Below are 19,667 nucleotides of genomic sequence, written 5' to 3'. Positions count from 1 at the left end.
GGGCTCCAAAATCACAGTGGATGGTAACTGCAGCCATGAAATTAAAGACGCTTATTCCTTGGAATGTAAAGTTATGACCAACCTAGATAGCATGTTCAAAAGCAGAGACATTACTTTGCCAGCAAAGGCCTGTCAAGTCAAGGCTATGGTTTTTCCAGTGGTCATGTATGGATATGAGAGTTGGACTGTAAAGAAAGCTGAACACCGAAGAATTGATGCTTTTGAACTGTGGTGTTGGAGAAGACTCTTGAGAGTCCCTTGGACTTCAAATGAATCATCCCTGGGTGTTCTTTCGAAGGAATGATGCTAAAGCTTAAACTCCAGTATTTTGGTCTCCTCATGCAAAGAGTTGGCTCATTGGAAAAGATTCTGATGCTGGGAGGGATTGGGAGCAGGAGAAGGGGACTACAGAGAATGAGATGGCTGGATTGCATAACTGACTTGATCGATGTCAGTTTGAGTGAACTCTGGCAGTTGGTGATGGACAGGGAGGCCTGGCGTGCTGCAATTCATGGGATTGCAAGGAGTCGGACACAACTGAGCGACTGAAATGAACTGAACATATGTTTCAATGTTACACTCTCAATTCGTCCCACTCTCTTCTTCCCCTGCTGTGACAAGTCTCTTTTCTATGTCTGCATCTCTATTCCTGCTTTGCAGATAGGTTAATCAGTACCATTATTCTAGGTTTCTTATAAGTGCATTAACATGCTATACTTGTCTTTCTCTTCCTGATTTACTTCACTCTGTATGACAGACTCTAGGTTCATCCATCTCATTTCAATTGACTCAAATGTATTACTTTTTTTATTGCTGAGTAATATTCCGTTGTGTATAAGTACAACAGATTTCTTATTCATACTTCTCTTGATGGACCTCTGGGTTGCATTTGTAGCCTCTCTATTATAAAGACTCCTGTAGTAAACATTGGGCACGTCTTTTTGAATTATGGTTTCTCCAGACTGTATATCAAGTAGTGGGATTACTGGATCATGTGATAGTTTTATTCCTAGATTTTAAAGAAATCTCCATAACGTTCTCTCTAGTAGGTGAGTCAATTTACATTCCCATCAACAGTGTATGAGGGTTCCCTTTTCTCCACATCCTCACCAGCACATAATGTTTGTAGATATTTTAACAATGGTCATTCTGACTGATATGAAGTGATACTTCATTGTATGTTTGATTTGGATTTCTCTAATAATGAGTGATATTGAACATATTTTCATATGTTTTCTGGCTATCTGTACATCATCTTTGGGAAAAAGTCTATTTAGATCATCTGCCCATTTTTTGATTGGTTTGTTTGTTTTTCTGATATTGAGTTGATAAAGCTGTTTGTATATTTTGGAGATCAATTCTGTTCCTGGCTTCATTTGGAATTATTCTCTCCCATTCTGAGGGCTGTCTTTTCATCTTGTTTCTGGTTTCCTTTGCTATGCAAAAGCTTATAAATTTAATTACATCCAACCTGTTTATTTTTATTTTTATTTCCATTACTCTAGGAGGTGGGTCATTGAGGACTTTGTCAGGATTTATGTCAGAGTGTCAGGCTATTTATGTCTGCCTATGTTTTCCTGTAAGAGTTTTATAGTCAATGGACTTATATCTAGGTGTTTAAACCATTTTGAATTTATTTATGTGTATGGTGTTAAAGATATCAAGGGAACATTTCACTCAAAGATGGGTTTAATAAAGGACAGAAATGGTATTGACCTAACAGAAACAGAAGATATTAAGAGGAGGTGGCAAGAATACACAGAAAAACTGTACAAAAAATATCTTGTTGACCAAGATAATCACGATGGTGTGATCACTCGTCTAGAGCCAGACATCCTGGAATGTGAAGTCAAGTGGGCCTTAGAAAGCATCACTACAAACAAAGCTAGTCGAGGTGATGGAATTGTAGTTGAGCTATTTCAAATCCTGAAAGATGATGCTGTGAAAGTGCTGCACTCAATATGCCAGCCAATTTGGAAAACTCAGCAGTGGCCATAGGACTGGAAAACGTCAGTTTTCATTCCAATCCCAAAGAAAGGTAATGCCAAAGAATGCTAAAACTACCACAAATTGCACTCATCTCTCACACTAGTAAAATAATGCTCAAAATTCTCCAAGCCAGGCTTCAGCAATACCTGAACCATGAACTTCCTGTTAAAGTTCATTTTAGAAAAGGCAGAGGAACCAGAGATCAAATTGCCAACATCCACTGGATCATTGAGAAAGTAAGAGAGTTCCAGAAAAAAAAAATCTATTTCTGATTTATTGACTATGCCAAAGTCTTTGACTGTGTGGATCACAATCAACTGTGAAAAATTCTGAAAGAGATGGGAATACCAGGCCATCTGACCTGCCTCTTGAGAAACCTATATGCAGGTCAGGAAGCAACAGTTAGAACTGGACATGGAACAACAGACTGTTTCCAAACAGGAAAAGGAATATGTCAAGGCTGTATATTGTCACCATGCTATTTAACTGTTATGTAGAGTACATCATGAGAAACCCTGGGCTGGAAGAAGCACAAGCTGGAATCAAGATTGCTGAGAGAAATATCAATAACCTCAGCTATGCAGATGACACCACCCTTATGGCAGAAAGTGAAGAGGAACTAAAAAGCCTCTTGATGAGAGTGAAAGTGGAGAGTGAAAATGTTGGCTTAAAGCTCAACATTCAGAAAACGAAGATCATGACATCTGGTCCCATCACTTCATGGCAAATAGTTGGGGAAAGAGTGGAAACAGTGTCAGACTTTATTTTTTGGGGGGAGGGGCTCCAAAATCACAGCAGATGCTGATTTCAGCCATGAAATTAAAAGACACTTACTCCTTGGAAGGAAAATTATGACCAACCTAGATAGCATATTCAAAAGCAGAGACATTACTTTACCAACAAAGGTCCATCTAGTCTAGGCTATGGTTTTTCCAGTGGTCATGTATGGATGTGAGAGTTGAACTGTAAAGAAAGCTGAACACCAAAGAATTGGTGCTGTGGTGTTGGAGAAGAATTTGAACTGTGGTGTTGGAGAAGATGCTTGTCAGTCCCTTAGACTTCAAGGAAATCCAACCAGTCCATCCTAAAGGAGACCAGTCCTGAGTGTTCTTTGGAAGGACTGATGCTGAGGCTGAAACTGCAATACTTTGGCTATCTCATGAGAAGAGTTGACTCATTGGATAAGACTTTGATGTTGTGAGGGATTGAGGGCGGGAGGAGAAGGGGACAACAGAGGATGAGATCGTTTGATGGCATGACCGACCTGATGAACATGAGTTTGAGTGAACTGTAGGAGTTGGTGATGGACAGGGAGACCTGGCATGCTGCAATTCATGGGATCACAGAGAGTTGGACACTACTGAGCAACTGAACTGAACTGAACTGATGGTGTTTAGAGTGTTCTAATTTCATTCTTTTACACGTAGCTGTCCAATTTTCCCCTCCCCACTTATTGAAGAGACTATTTTTTCCATTGTATATTCTTCCTTATTTGTCAAAGATAAGGTGCCCATGGGTGTGTGGGTTTCTTTCTGCACTTTTTATCTTGTTCCATTGATCAATATGTCTGTTTTTGTACCAGTACCATACTGTCTTGTTGATTGTGGTTATGCAGCATGTAAACTCTGAAGTCAGGCAGGTTGACTCCTCCAGCTGTTTTTCTTTCCCAAGATTGCTTTGACTATTTGAGGCCTTTTGTGTTCCATACTAACTGAAAAAAAATTGGCTCTAGTTCTTTAAAAAATGTCATTGGTAATTTAATAACAATAGGATTGCACTGAATCTGTAGATTGTTCTGAGTAGTATAGTATTTTGCACAATATTGATTCTTCCAATCCAAGAATATGACATATCTCTCCATTTCTTTGTGTCATTTTTCATCCCTTTCATCAGTGACTCATAATTTTCTGCATACAGTTCTTTTATCTCCATAGGTATGTTTATTTCTAGGTATTTTATTCTTTTTGTTGCAATGGTGAATAGGATTGTTTCTTTAATTTGTATTTCTGATTTTTCATTGCCAGTGTATTGGAATACAAGGAATTTCTGTATATTGATTTTGTATCCTGTGACTTTGCTAAATTCACTGATTATCCCTATTGATATACTGATGATATCTTTAGGATTTTCTGCATATAGTGCCATGCTTTCTTTTTTTTTTTTTTTTGCAAACATTGAGAATTTTATTTCTTCTTTTATAATCTGGATTCTTTTACTTATTTTCCTTTTCTGATTGCCATGGCTAGAATTTCCAAAACTATGTTGAGTAATAGCGGTGAAAGTGAGCATATCATATGCAAAAATAAACTAAAAATGGATTAAAGACCTAAATGCAAAGCCGTAAACTTTAAAACTCTTAATGAAAAATATAAGAAGAATATACTTTTTCATAAATCACAGCAAGATTCTTGCTGACTCCTCATCTAGAAAATGGAAATAAAACCAAAAATAAACAAATGGTATCTAATTAAACTTAGAAGTTTTGCACAGTAAAAAAAATCATAAACAATATAAAAAACAACCTTTAGAAAGGGATAAAATTTATCTGCAGATGAAGCAACTGACAAAAGATTAATCTTCCAAACAAGCAGTTCATGCACCTCAATTTAAAAAAAAAAAAAAAACCTAATCAAAAAATGGACAGATTACTTAGACAGACATTTCTACAGTTAAGATGTACAGATGTCCAGCAAATACATTAAAATATTTTCAACATTACTCATTATTAGAGAAATTCAAATCAAAACTGCATAAGGTATTGCCTCACTCTGGTTGGAATCAGTCAGTTCAGTTGCTCAGTCGTGTCTTACTCTCTGTGAACCCATGGGCTGCAGCATGAAAGGCCTCCCTGTCCATCACTAACTCCCAGAATTCACTCAAACTCATGTCCGTTGTCAGCGATGCCATCCAACCATCTCATCCTCTGGCATACCCTTCTTGTCTTGCCTTCAATCTTTCCCAGCATCAGGGTCTCTTCCAATGAGTCAGCACTTGGCATCAGGTGAGCAAAGTATTGGAGTTTCAGCTTGGACATCAGTCCTTCTAATGAATATTCAGGACTGATTTCCTTTAGGATGGACTGGTTGGATCTCCTAGCAATTCAAGGGACTCTCAAGAGTCTTCTCCAATACCACAGTTCAAAAGCATCAGCTCTTTGGCGCTCAGCTTTCTTTATAGTCCAACTCTCACATCCATACATGACTACTGGAAAAACGATAGCCTTGACTAGATGGGCATTTGTTGGCAAAGTAATATCTCTGCTTTTTAATATGCTGTCTAGGTTGGTCATAACTTTTCTTCCAAGAAGTAAGCATCTTTTAATTTCATGGCTACAGTTACCATCCACAGTGATTTTGGAGCCCCACAAAATAAAATCTGACACTATTTCCACTCTTTCCCCATTTATTTGCCATGAAGTGATGGGACCAGATGCCATGATCTATGTTTTCTGAATGTTGAACTTTAAGCCAACTTTTCCCCTCTCCTCCTTCACTTTCATCAAGGGGTTCTTCATTTTCTGCCATAAGGGTGGTGTCATCTGCATAGCTGAGGTTATTGATATTTCTCCCAGCAATCTTGATTTCAGCTTGTGCTTCCTCCAGCCCAGCGTTTCTCATGATGTACTCTACATATAAGTTAAATAAGCAGGGTGACAATATACAGTCTTGACGTACCTCCTTTCCTGTTCAGAACCAGTCTGTTGTTCCATGTCCAGTTCTAACTGTTGCTTCCTGAACTGCATACAGATTTCTCAAGAGGCAGGTCAGGTGGTCTGGTATTCCCATCTCTTTCAGAATTTTCCACAGTTTATTGTGATCCACACAAAGGCTTTCGCATAGTCAATAAAGCAGAAATGGATGTTTTTCTGGAACTCTCTTGCTTTTTTGATGATCCAGCGGATGTTGGCAATTTGATCTGTGGTTCCTCTGCCTTTTCTAAAACTGGTTAGAATGGCCATCATTAAAAAATCTACAAACAATGTGTGCTGGAGAGGATGTGGAGGAAAAGTAACCCTCATGCACTGTTGGTGGAAATGCAAACACAGCAGTCTTACTACTGGGTGATACACTGAGAAAACCATAATTGAACCACATATATACCTCAGTGTTCATTGCATCTATTTACAATTGCCAGGCCCACAAAGCAATCGAGATGTCCATCGACAGATGAATGGATAAAGAAGTTGTGGTACATACATACAATGGAATATTAAGCAAAAAATGAACAAATTTGAGTCAACTGAAATGAGGTGAATGAACCTAGAGCCTGTTATACAGGGTGAAGTCAGTCAGAGAGAAAAAAAAAAAACAATATACATATTGGTGCATATATATGGAACCTAGAAAAATGGTACTGATGAACTTATTGCAGGGCAGGAATAGAGGCACAGACAGAGAACAGGCTTGTGGTCCAGCAAGGGAAGGAAAGTGTAAGATGAATGGAGAGAATAGCATTTAAACATACACTTTAATATATGCAAAGTAGATAGCTAGTGGGAATTTGCTATCCCACAGAGAGTTCAACCCAGGGCTCTGGGACAATCTAGACCAGTGATGTGCGGGAATGCGATGAAGTTCAGGAGGGAGGCAATATATGTGTACTTATGACTGATTCACACTCTTGTACAGCAGAAACCAACACAACATTGTAAAACATTTTTCTTTTAATTAAAAATACACTTTAGATAAAGGATAATAAGTAGTGAATGCACCAGGACATACACAAAATTGGCCACTTAGATGAAATATAGCAATTCCTTTAAAACCACATACCACGAAATTCACCCAGCATGAAAAAGATAATCTGATAGGCCCACATTCAATTTAGAATGTTAAATAGGTAGTTATGAGCCATGTGAAAAGGAAATCTCTAGATACTGGTGATGCCATTGAGAAAAAGTCTACCAAATATTTTAAATAAAATAAAAACAACTCTCTACATTTGAAGAGTAGGCAACTTTCTCTGTTATTTTTAGAGTTTCTGGTATCAAATCCAGATAAAGGTAGCACAAAAAGAGAAAATTATAGCCCAATATCTCTATAAATATTCAGATGAAAATCCCCAACAAAATATTGGCAAGTAAATTCAGAAATATATAAAAATAATTATTCACTACAAACTTATATGTATAGTCTGCATGAAAAGGATTAATCCCTATCAAGCTACCAGTGGTATTTTCCACAGAACTAGAAGAAATAATTTCAGGATTTGTATGGAAATACAAAAAACCTCGAATAGCCAAAGGAATCTTGAGAAAGAAGAATGGAACTGGAGGAATCAACCTGCTTGACTTCAGGCTCTACTACAAAGCCACAGTCATCAAGACAGTATGGTACTGGCACAAAGACAGAAATATAGATCAATGGAACAAAATAGAAAGCCCAGAGATAAATCCACACACATATGGACACCTTATCTTTGACAAAGGAGGCAAGAATATATAATGGAGCAAAGACAATCTCTTTAACAAGTGGTGCTGGTAAAACTGGTCAACCACTTGTAAAAGAATGAAACTAGATCACTTTCTAACACTACACACAAAAATAAACTCAAAATGGATTAAAGATCTAAATATAAAGGCACGAATATACAATGGAGTAAAGACAATTTCTTTAACAAGTGGTGCTGGGAAAACTGGTCAACCATTTGTAAAAGAATGAAACTAGATCACTTTCTAACACCACACACAAAAATAAACTCAAAATGGATTAAAGATCTAAATGTAAGACCCGAAACTATAAAACTCCTAGAGGAGAACATAGGCAAAACACTTTCCGACATAAATCATAGCAGGATCCTCTATGATTCACCTCCCAGAATTCTGGAAATAAAAGCAAAAATAAACAAATGGGATCTAATTAAAAGTAAAAGCTTCTGCACAACAAAGGAAACTATAAGCAAGTGGAAAAGACAGCCTTCTAAATAGGAGAAAATAATAGCAAATGAAGCAACTGACAAACAACTAATCTCAAAAATATACATGCAACTTATGTAGCTCAATTCCAGAAAAATAAACGACCCAATCAAAAAATGGGCCAAAGAACTAAATGGACATTTCTCCAAAGAAGACATACGGATGGCTAACAAACACATGAAAAGATGCTCAACATCACTCATCATTAGAGAAATGCAAATCAAGACCACAATGAGGTACCACTTCACACCAGTCAGAATGGCTGTGATTCAAAAGTCTGCAAGCAATAAATGCTGGAGAGGGTGTGGAGGAAAAGGAACCCTCTTACACTGTTGGTGGGAATGCAAACTAGTACAGCCACTATGGAGAACAGTGTGGAGATTCCTTAAAAATTTGCAAATAGAACTGCCTTATGACCCAGCAATCCCACTGCTGGGCATACACACAGAGGAAACTAGAATTGAAAGAGACACATGTACCCCAATGTTCATCGCAGCACTGTTTATAATAGCCAGGACATGGAAACAACCTAGATGTCCATCATCAGATGAATGAATAAGAAAGCTGTGGTCCATATACACAATGGAATATTACTCAGCCATTAAAAATAGTACATTTGAATCAGTTCTAATGAGATGTATGAAATTGGAGCCGATTATACAGAGTGAAGTAAGCCAGAAAGAAAAACACCAATACAGTATACTAACACATATATATGGAATTTGGAAAGATGGTAATGACGACCCTGTATGCAAGACAGCAAAAAAGACACAGATGTGTAGAGCAGACTTTTGGACTCTGAGGGAGATTGAGAGGGTGGGATGATTTGGGAGAATGGCATTGAAACATGTATACTATCATGTAAGAAACGAATCGCCAGTCTATGTGTGATGCAGGATACAGGGTGCTTGGGGTTGGTGCATGGGGATGATCCAGAGAGATGATATGGGGTGAGAGGTGGGAGGGGGGTTCATGTTTGGGAACTCATGTACACCCACGGTGGATTCATGTCAATGTATGGCAAAACCAATACAGTATTGTAAAATAAAATAAAGTAAAAATAAAAATTAAAAAACAAAAGATATGTTGAAGATGAACTAATCTATTTTTATAGGTCCACTGAGGAAAGGCATATATCGTCTGAAAAGAAGCTTATGTGACCTGACATCCTAGTCAGCTATCTTTCCTCCCATCCCTCCACTTGTAATTTACAGTGTTTCCCAACTAGAGTCCAAACTGCCCATAATATAGCTTCTGCCTGCATAGGGGGAAGGTGTCTTTTCTTTTCCTACAATTCTTTTGTTTTCCCCATATCTGGAAGGCAATTACACATATGTTGAAAGGGAAAGATGTGTTTAGATGTTGGTACCTGTGTGGTGTGTGTTATGGTCTCATGCAATGAAAACTGCCCCACCCTCACATCAGGACTGTCCTCTTGCAAGATGATGCTATTTACCATATTCATCTATCAGACTTCTATTGTCAACCCAGGCATCTTTCCTGAGACATACACATCCAGGTACCTGCTGGACATGTCCCCTCCCTCTACCCAGGTCCGTCTCATTCTAAATAGTCTTATGTATACTATCATGTGAGAAATGAATCGCCAGTCTATGTTCGATACAGGATACAGGATGCTTGGGGCTGGTGCACAGGGATGATGATCTAGAGAGATGATATGTGGTGGGAGGTGGGAGGTGGGTTCAGGTTTGGGAACTCATGTACACCCGTGGTGGATTCGTGTCAATGTGTGGCAAAACCAATACAGTATTGTAAAATAAAATAAAGTAAATAAATAAATAAATAAATAAATAAATAAATAAAACACCAACCAACCAAAAATAAATAAATAAATAAATAGTCTCAGGAAGTGGTGGATCCATATCCCAGCTACACAATACTGCTCATTCCCAGCCATCCTGAGACAGAATCCCACTGGTCTTGGTATTCACCATCTCCCTTCACTTTTTATTAGTATTTATAAAACTACTGAGCATACCACACATTGTAGTAACTTCACATGGCGACAAAGTAATGCTCAAAATTCTCCAGGTCAGGCTTCAACAGGACGTGAAGCATGAAATTCCACATGTTCAAGTTGCATTTAGAAAAGGCAGAGGAACCAAAAATGAAATTGCCAACATCCACTGGATCATTGAAAAAGCAAAAAATTTCCAGAAATATATGTACTTCTGCTTTACTGACTATACAACAGCCTTTGGCTGTGTGGATCACAACTGGAAAATTCTTAAAGACATGAAAATACCAGACTACCTTACTACTTCTTGAGAAATCTGTATGTAGGTCAGGAAGCAACAGTTACAACTGGACATGGAACAACACACTGGTTCCTAATCAGGAAAGGAGTACATCAAGGCTGTATATTGTCACCCGCTTATTTAACTTATGTGCAGAGTACATCATGAGAAATGCTGCACTCAGTGAAGCACAAGGCGGAATCAGGATTGTTGGGAGAAATATCAATAACCTCAGATATGCAGATGACACCACCCTTATGGCAGAAAATGAAGAAGAACTAAAGAGCCTCTTAATAAAGGTGAAGGAGAATTGTGAAAATGTTGGCTTAAAACTCAACATTCAGAAAACTAAGATAATGGAATCTGGTCCCGTCACTTCATGGCAAATAGAGGAGGAAGCAATGGAAACAGTGTCAGACTTTATTTTGGGGGGCTCCAAAATCACTGTAGATGGTAACTGCAGCCATGAAATTAAAAGACGTTTACTTGTTGGAAGGAAATTTATGACCAACCTAGACAGCATATTAAAAAGCTGAGACATTACTTTGCCAACAAAGGTCCAGCTATTCAAGGCTCTGGTTTTTCCAGTGGTCATGTATGGATGTGAGAGTTCGACTGAATGAAAGCTGAGTGCCGAAGAGTTGATGCTTTTGAACTGTGGTGTTCGAGAAGACTCTTGAGTACACTGGACTCCAAGGAGATCCAACCGGTCCACCCTAAAGGAAATCAGTCCTGAATTTTCATTGGAAGGACTGATGCTGAAGCTAAAAGTCCAATACTTTGGCCACCTGATGTGAAGAATTGACTCATTTGAAAAGACCCTGATGCTGGGAAAGATTGAGGGCGGGAGGAGAAGGGTATGCCAGAGGATGAGATGGTTGGATGGCATCACCAACTCAATTGACATGAGTTTGGGTAAAGTCTGGAAGTTGGTGATGGACAGGGAGGCCTGCCATGCTGCAGTCCATGGGGTTGCAAAGAGTCAGACACGACTGAGCAAATGAACTGAACTGAACTGAACTGACTGTATACTGCTTCTGTTCTACTCTCTGAGACAGTATGGTGGCTTGTGAGATATGCATTGCAACATTAAGTATAATTGTGCTTATTTAATTGTTATCTTGCTTGTTTGTTTATGGCCCTTTTGGTCCACTATTTCTCCTCATTGTGGATTATAGAGATCGTGTTTCTCCTCATTTCTTTCCCGAGGAATTATGACTAAGAGGCAGTGTTTAATAAATAGTTGCATCAGTTCAGTTCAGTTCAGTTCAGTTCAGTCACTCAGTCGTGTCCGACTCTTTGTGACCCCATCAACTGCAGCACTCCAGGCCTCCCAGTCCATCACCAACTCCTGGAGCTTACCCAAACTCATGTCCATTAAGTTGCTGATGGCATCCAACCATCTCATCCTTTGTTGTCCCCTATCCTCCTGCCCTCAATCTTTTCCAGCATCAGGGTCTTTTCAAATTAGTCAACTCCTCACATAAGGTGGCCAAACTATTGGAGTTTCAGTTTCAACATCAGTCCTTCCAATGAACACCCAGGACTGATCTCTTTAGGATGGACTGGTTGGATCTCCTCGCAGTCCACGGGACTCTCAAGAGTCTTCTCCAACACCACAATTCAAAAGCATCAGTTATTCAGCGCTCAGCTTTCTTTATAGTCCAACTCACATTGATACATGAATACTGGAAAAACCATAGACTTGACTAGACGGATCTTTGTTGGCAAAGTAATCTCTCCGCTTTTTAATATGCTGTCTAGATTGGTCATAACTTTTTTTCCAAGGAGCAAGTGTCTTCTAATTTCATGGCTGAAGTCACCATCTGCAGTGATTTTGGAGTCCCAAAAAATAAAGTCAGCCACTGTTTCACTGTTTCCCCATCTATTTGCCATGAAATAATGGACGAGATGCCATGATCTCAGTTTTCTGAATGTTGAGCTTTAAGCCAACTTTCTCAATCTCCTCTTTCAACTTCATCAATAACCTCCTACTTCTTCACTTTCTGCCATAAGGGTGGTGTCATCTGCATATCTGAGGTTACTGATATTTCTCCCAGAAATCTTGATTCCAGCTTGTGCTTCATTGAGCCCAGTGTTTCTTTCTTTCTTTCTTTTTTATTTTTGGTGTTAAATCTTTTTTTTTTTTAATTTTTATTTTTACTTTATTTTACTTTACAATACTGTATTGGTTTTGCCATACATTGACATGAATCCACCACGGGTGTACATGCGATCCCGAACATGAACCAGTGTTTCTCATGATGTACTCTGCATATCAGTTAAATAAGCACAGTGACAATGCACAGTCTTGACGCACTCCTTTTGTTATTTGGAACCAGTCTGTTTTTCCATATCCATTTGTAACTGTTGGTTCCTGATCTGCATACAGATTTCTCAAGAGGCAGATCAGGTGGTCTGTTATTTCCATCTATTTCAGAATTTTCCACAGTTTATTGTGATCCACACAGTCAAAGTCTTTGGCATAGTCAGTAAAGGAGAAATGGATGTTTTCTGGAACTCTCTTGGTTTTTTTTTTTGTTGTTGTTGATGATCCAGTAGATACTGGCAATTTGATCTCTGATTCCTCTGCCTTTTCTAAAACCAGATTGAACATCTGGAAGTTCACGGTTGAGGTGTTGCTGAAGCTTGGCTTGGAGAATTTTGAGCATTACTTTGCTAGCATGTGAGATGAGTGCAATTCTGCAGTAGTTTGAGCATGAGATGCAAGGCATTATCCGTTTTTAAAATGGATTGCCATACAAAGTCTCCTAATTGGTCTCTGCATTTCCCTGTCTACCTGCCCCAACTCCAAACTTAACTGTGATTCCAGTTGACTTTTCTAAATGATACCCCTGACCCTGTTAATCCTTACATGCTAGCAGGCTACAATGTGGGTCTGGATAGGACTGGAAGATCTCCAGTTATAGGAATGCATTTGGGCCTTAGCTGCACAGGCATGTGCAGTGTCCCAGTAGGGAGTCTTGAGGGTTAAGGGGCCAGTATTTGTTTGCTCTTCCACCCTCCCAACTGTTGACAGCAGTACTGCCTGTCTTCACTTATTCTTTACTGGAAAAAAAAAAAAAAGGCAGGACAGCCTAACAGTCCCAGTGTAATTAGTTTACTTCCACGGACTGAGCTACTTTTCTAAAATGCAAATCTTTCAGGCACATGATAGATGTTGCTCAATATTTGCTGAACACATTAACACAAGTTCTCAGTCTCAATTCCTTGGCCTGCAAGGCATTTGAGGCCCCTTTGGGGCCTCCAACGTGGAGGTTACTGCCTATGTGGACAGGAAAAAGCCTAAAGGATTCAAATTTCATTTGGGGACTCTGGGCCCCTGCGTTGTGAGCATATGTCCACTGGAAGCTCTGGGTGACCCCCCTTCCTCTGTTCACTATGGAAACCAGTGCCAGGACAGGCCTCTCCTCCTATTCTTGAGTCTGCCAAGAACAGCCTATTCCACAGCTGTGTAATCTGTTTCACATTACAGAATTTGAATAACTTACCAGCAGAACTGTTCACATCAGAATATTTTAGGTTATAACTTTCCCACATACTTCTTGCATCCATGGAACTTCTATTTACATAATCCTGATTTAAAGAGTGGCTCTTCATGAGTCTTATTGGGGGAGATATATTGCAGTCTTCAGGCTTTTTGCGTCTAAGCTGCTGGATCTGAGAGAATTCATTGCCCACATCGAATAAGGCCAGCCCTGGAGATAGTCAGTGATCCCAATTCAGTCTTTATTGGCAAGGCATCACTGGAACTCCAGACCCAAATCTTGACCTAACAATTAAACATTTGTCAATGCCTCACGAGTACTGACTTCCTTTTCTATTCACAGTTGTCACCTGCCTTTTTATCTTATTGTTCTGAAGGTCTGCATCTCTGAGTTATGAGGAGGCATCTTATCATGTTGCTATTCTTAAGCTGTCAAACTACTGACCACTGCCATGACATAACTACAGGGGCACTCTCTCTACTTAAAGGATATTTCAAGCTTTACTTTTTCCAATTGTGTCTCCAAGGATTTTCTTTTTTGTTGGAAATGGAACCTTTACCACAAAAGTATTCTTGGAAGAAAATATCCTGTTACCAGATATACAGTTGGGCTCCAAGGGTAAGCAACACTAGGGGTTTACCATGTACTTGGTTTCAAATTTGGCATCAGTTCCAAAGCTTTAAACCTTCTGAGTATAATCCCTCATAGTGGTTCTAGTCCGCAGACTCTGGGATAGTATTAAACAACCCACCCAATAGAAGAGAGATGTGGAGTGAGCTGTGGCAGGTGTGTCTTCCACTCATCATGGGAAAAGTCACCAAAATGAAGACCAGTCTGGCTCAAGCAGCACAAGCAATTCTCTTGGTCAAAGATCTGTTATGCCACAGAAAAAGAAGCTTTTATAATTTTAAAATTGTTGTGCTTTTATGTTTGTTTATATAATTGCTTTCCTACTTTTTCTATGTAAGTGTTAACTGTTGTGCTCAAGTATGAAATTTAATTTCATTAATCCATTAAATCTAGGAGGGTGAAATATGAAGATGGAATTTTATTAATCACAATAGCAAAAAGTATGGTCCATGGCCAAAGCTGAGCTGAGATTTAAATAACAAGCTCAAATGTTTTCATTATTAAAAATAACTTAAATGAATGCAATCACTAAACCAACCAAACAGAAACAAATAAGTATACAAATGAATTAAAAAAGAAGAAAATTAGTGGAAATAAACTGCAAGAAATGAGGATTATTTTAAGAAGAATGGGGGCAATCAATCAATTTAAGCCATTCTTACATAATAATAATTGAAAACACTAATATAGCTAATACTACTCTGTAAGGAATATTTAAAAAATAGAAATCTATAAATTAAAGAGAAGAAAATGATGAACAAGAAAAATTGCAGTTGAGATATATCTAAATGAGCTGTAGGAATTATCCTTGTGAAATAAAAGATTAAGGGGTGTTATTGGACTGAGGTCAAATTGGTCCTCCTAAAAGTGATATAAGCATGAAAATCCAAAGATAAAAACAGCTAAGGGAAAAACCCTTTGAAGTCAATCTACTTGAGTAAAGTGAGAAATGAGAAAAGGGTACAAGCAACTTTTTAAGGACTCTCCACACTGTTTTCCATAGTGGTTGTACTAGTTTGCATTCCCACCAACAGTGTAGGAGGGTTCCCTTTTCTCCACACCCTCTCCAGCCTTTATTGCTTGCAGATTTTTGGATCGCAGACATTCTGACTGGTGTGAAGTGGTACCTGCCATATGACCCAGCAGTCCCACTGCTGGGCATACACACCAAGGAAACCAGAATTGAAAGAGACACATGTACTCCAATGTTCATCGCAGCATTGTTTATAATAGCCAGGACATGGAAACAACCTAGATGTCCATCAGCAGATGAATGGATAAGAAAGCTGTGGTACATATACACTATGGAGTATTCTCGGCTGTTAAAAAGAATACATTTGAATCCGTTCTGATGAGATGGATAAAACTGGAGCCGATTATACAGAGTGAAGTAAGCCAGAAAGAAAAAAACCAATACAGTATACTAACACATATATATGGAATTTAGAAAGATGGCAATGATGACCCTGTATGCAAGACAGCAAAAAAGACACAGATGTGTATAGCCGACTTTTGGACTCAGAGGGAGAGGGAGAGGGTGGGATGATTTGGGAGAATGGCATTGAAACATGTATACTATCATGTAAGAATCGAATCACCAGTCTATGTCTGATGCAGGATACAGCATGCTTGGGGTTGGTGCATGGGGATGACCCAGAGGGATGTTGTGGGGAGGGAGGTGGGAGGGAGGTTCATGTTTGGGTTCGCATGTACACCCATGGTAGATTCATATCAATGTATGGCAAAACCAATACAGTATTGTAAAGTAAAATAAAGTTAAAATAAAAATTAAAAAAAGAAAAGGGTACAAGCTAATAAAGAGAGGATTCTAGAAATGTCAAAACAATATTGTAATATGAGTTAGGTTTCGAGTGACAATAGCCAGACTCACTGAGGGCATATGTAAGAAGCTGCCAGTTTGAGGAAACCCAGGAATGGCTGAAAGACCACAATGGCTTATACAAGGCATGTTGATTAGCTGCAGGAACATTGGATCCAGAGGTTTCTGTGCCCAATTTTTTTTTTAAAGGATGCACCTCTGGGACTGTCAACTTTGTTTTTGTTGACAGTCTCAAACAAAACTGCAGATTTGGTTTCTAAATTTGAAAACTGATATACAACCACCAATTGTTACATCTCAAATCAATTGTTATCTGGGAAAGTTTTGGGGATCTAGGTTAATTTAAAAAAGAAAAAAAAAGTATCTTGGGAGGGATTTGCATGTGATACTATTCAGTATCTGTGGAAGATGGGGATGTTGTGCTCTAAGAAGGTGAAGTTTCCACAGGAAGAAAAGCGGAGGTTGAAACAGTCATAAAGAAAAGGAAGGTCCTGGAAAAACAGGTGGAAAGACATCCTATGAGTCTATGCTAATATAATCTTTGTATGAGGGGATTCTAATGAAACAAAATTTACATCAAAATTATCCAATGGAATAGAAAAACCAAAATCAATGACCATTAAAACACTAACAAAGTCATTATTATATTGCCTTCAAGAGAACTTCGATCACACTCGGATTGACAACATTCTGCATTTCTTGTTCAAAACTCTTCCATACGGTAGGAAATCAATGAATTTTTGTTGTTATTCTTCAGAATTCCAATTTGTCCAATTAGTTCTCCTGGTGGCTCAGAAGGTAAACTGTCTGTCTGCACCGCGGGAGACCTGGGTTCAATCCCCTGGAGAAGGAAATGTCAACTCACTCCAATATTTTTGCCTGGAAAAGCCCATGGACATAGGAGCCTGGTAGGCTACGCCCATGGGATCGCAAAGAGTCGGACATGACTAAGCGACTTCTCTTTTTCAGAGTTGACATATTTTCTTGGGCAATCCTGGCTGTTCTCTCAGTTTAAATTCTCACACTGATCTGAAACCTAGTTGACACACCAGCCTAGTTCTTACTCTTGGATTGATCTCTAACTTGATTTTGGATATACCTAATCAAATGCTTCCTAAGAAAGTTCAGTTTCAGCATCTCAGAAGCTTAAATTGCCATCTGTCCCTTAAACTGACTCCTTGTCCAGTGCTCACCCATCTCCCTCCCCTCCTCCTCAAGAACTCCTCCTTAGCCATAACAGGATACCTGGGGAGGGGGTGTGATCACTGAGGCCCATATTCTAGCGGACCCTCTATGCTTACTGGGGGCCTCCTAGCCCCCTCCTGCAGCCCACCAGGAGCCCCGCCCGCCAACTCGACTGCCGGGCCCCAGGCGCGCGGACGCGCAGGCGCATTGGCCCGGCCCGCCGCCGCCCCGCCCTGCCTGGCCTCTGCGGAAGGCGCCGCGCGCAGCAATGCGCACTTCCTCTCCAGGAGTCCGCGGAGGGAAAGCAGACTCGAAGAGCTCTCGGACTCGGCGGCCCTGCTCTTGCGAGACCGAACAGATATGTCCGAACAAAGTAAGGATGTGTGCGACCCCAACTTTGCGGCCGAGGCCTCCAACTCCGAGGTGCACAGCAGCCCCGGCATTACCGGGGGGCCCTCTCCTCCGGGGTCTCAGGCCGCGACACTCACTGAGCCAGAGCGCCCTCCCTTAAGCCCGCCTGATGCCCCTCTGGTCTCGCTGCCTTCCCAGGCTCCAGGCGAAGAGGGAGACCCGAAGGCCCTGCAGCAGGCCGCTGACGAATGCCGTCCCCACCAGGCCCCGAGCACAACTCAGCTCAGCCCGGCGCCCCCGGCCCCGGCCCAGCTGGTGCAGAAGGCACACGAGCTCATGTGGTACGTGCTGGTCAAGGACCAGAAGAGGATGATCATCTGGTTCCCAGACATGGTGAAGGATGTCATCGGCAGTTACAAGAAGTGGTGCAGAAGCATCCTTCGGCGCACCAGCCTCATCCTCGCACGCGTGTTCGGGCTGCACCTGAGGCTGACCAGCCTGCACACCATGGAGTTTTCGCTGGTCAAAGCTCTGGAGCCAGAGGAGTTGGACAGGGTCGCTCTGAGCAACCGCATGCCGATGACGGGCCTCCTGCTGATGATCCTGAGCCTCATTTACGTGAAGGGTCGCGGCGCTCGAGAGAGTGCAGTCTGGAACGTGCTGCGCATCTTGGGGCTGAGGCCTTGGAAGAAACACTCCACCTTCGGAGACGTGAGAAAGCTTATCACCGAGGAGTTCGTCCAGCAGAACTACCTGAAGTACCAGCGCGTCCCCCATGTCGAGCCCCCTGAGTACGAGTTCTTCTGGGGCTCCCGTGCCAGCCGCGAAATCACCAAGATGCAGATCATGGAGTTCCTGGCCAGGGTCTTTAAGAAAAACCCCCAGGCCTGGCCTTCCCGCTACAGGGAGGCTCTGGAAGAGGCTAGAGCCCTGCGGGAGGCCCACCCCACTGCCCACTGCCCCCGCAACAGTGTCTCCGAGGACTAGCAAGGTCTGGAGGCAGATGGAAGTTTTCTGCCCCTCACCAGGGTGGAGGAGGGGTGGGAGTGTGGGACGTTAGAGTATTCAGGATCTACAGTGCAGTATTTCACGTGTAACTTTTAAGTTTTCCATACAGTGCTTTTATACCTCTTAATGCAATGTTGTGTTCATTTCAGTAATATTAGTGTATAGGATTCATGCATGGTTGTTTGTAATTAAGCTCAGTTGGTGCTTTCGCTTTTGTGCTACCTTTCTTGAATTTTTTGTACCAGAGACATGCTAAACTTATGAAATACACTGAGACATTTTCCATATTCTTTTACGTGTGACGGAGGCTGTGTATTGGGGTAAATTGGTCTTGCAGAGTTTGGAAAAACTCCCCAGAAAAGCTGGCCTAACCAAGAGAAAAGTTGACCCCTGTCTTTGTGCTCTGCCTGGGCACGGGAAACATCCCTGTGGAGTTTGGTGATGTGAACTGAAACAGACTCAATGTGGGCACACTTTACTAAACACAGATACAACCTCACCATGAGTAAACTTTAAACATTAAAGATTCTTGTGATACAGTCATTCATGGAAAAAGTGTACTTTATCTTCTTAACAGAATATTATGGGTTTGGAATGGGAATTACAAAGTATACAGATATAACTATTTCATCTAATAGGACGGGGATGTCAGTACTCATCATGACTCATAAATATGTAAAGGGCATAGTTTTATTTTCAGGAAGGAATTCACAAGTTCATATCAAAGCTTTGACAAGTAGAAGTGCAAAAACCAAAACAGGGGTCATAATCACATTATATAGAAATAACAAATGCTGATATTTAGAGTAATTGCCCCTCTTACATTTTCCATATTTTCTAAAAAATAATAGCTGTCTTTTGTGGGCACTAAGAGAGGCCTTGTACTAAACCCTTACATATATTTTCTCTCTTTAATCCTCACAATAGCCTTGTGAAGCAGGCACCGTGGAGGAAATACAGAAATAAAGCAGATAATTAACTTT

The 19,667-nt window shown here is 40.4% G+C and overlaps 1 protein-coding gene across 1 annotated transcript; it reads left to right on the top strand.

Annotated features, from left to right (window-relative positions):
• The first annotated feature begins 17,556 nt into the window (after positions 1 to 17,556).
• Positions 17,557 to 19,227, top strand: NDN (necdin, MAGE family member). Its single transcript, XM_069560045.1, has one exon. The coding sequence runs from the start codon at positions 17,686 to 17,688 to the stop codon at positions 18,661 to 18,663; it is 978 nt and encodes a 325-aa protein (XP_069416146.1). The 5' UTR covers positions 17,557 to 17,685; the 3' UTR covers positions 18,664 to 19,227.
• The last annotated feature ends 440 nt before the right edge of the window (positions 19,228 to 19,667 follow it).

The sequence above is a fragment of the Ovis canadensis genome, chromosome 18, assembly GCF_042477335.2.
Source record: "Ovis canadensis isolate MfBH-ARS-UI-01 breed Bighorn chromosome 18, ARS-UI_OviCan_v2, whole genome shotgun sequence".
In the NCBI taxonomy this organism is placed as follows: Eukaryota; Metazoa; Chordata; class Mammalia; order Artiodactyla; family Bovidae; genus Ovis; species Ovis canadensis.
This window is presented reverse-complemented; position numbering and strand designations above follow the sequence as displayed.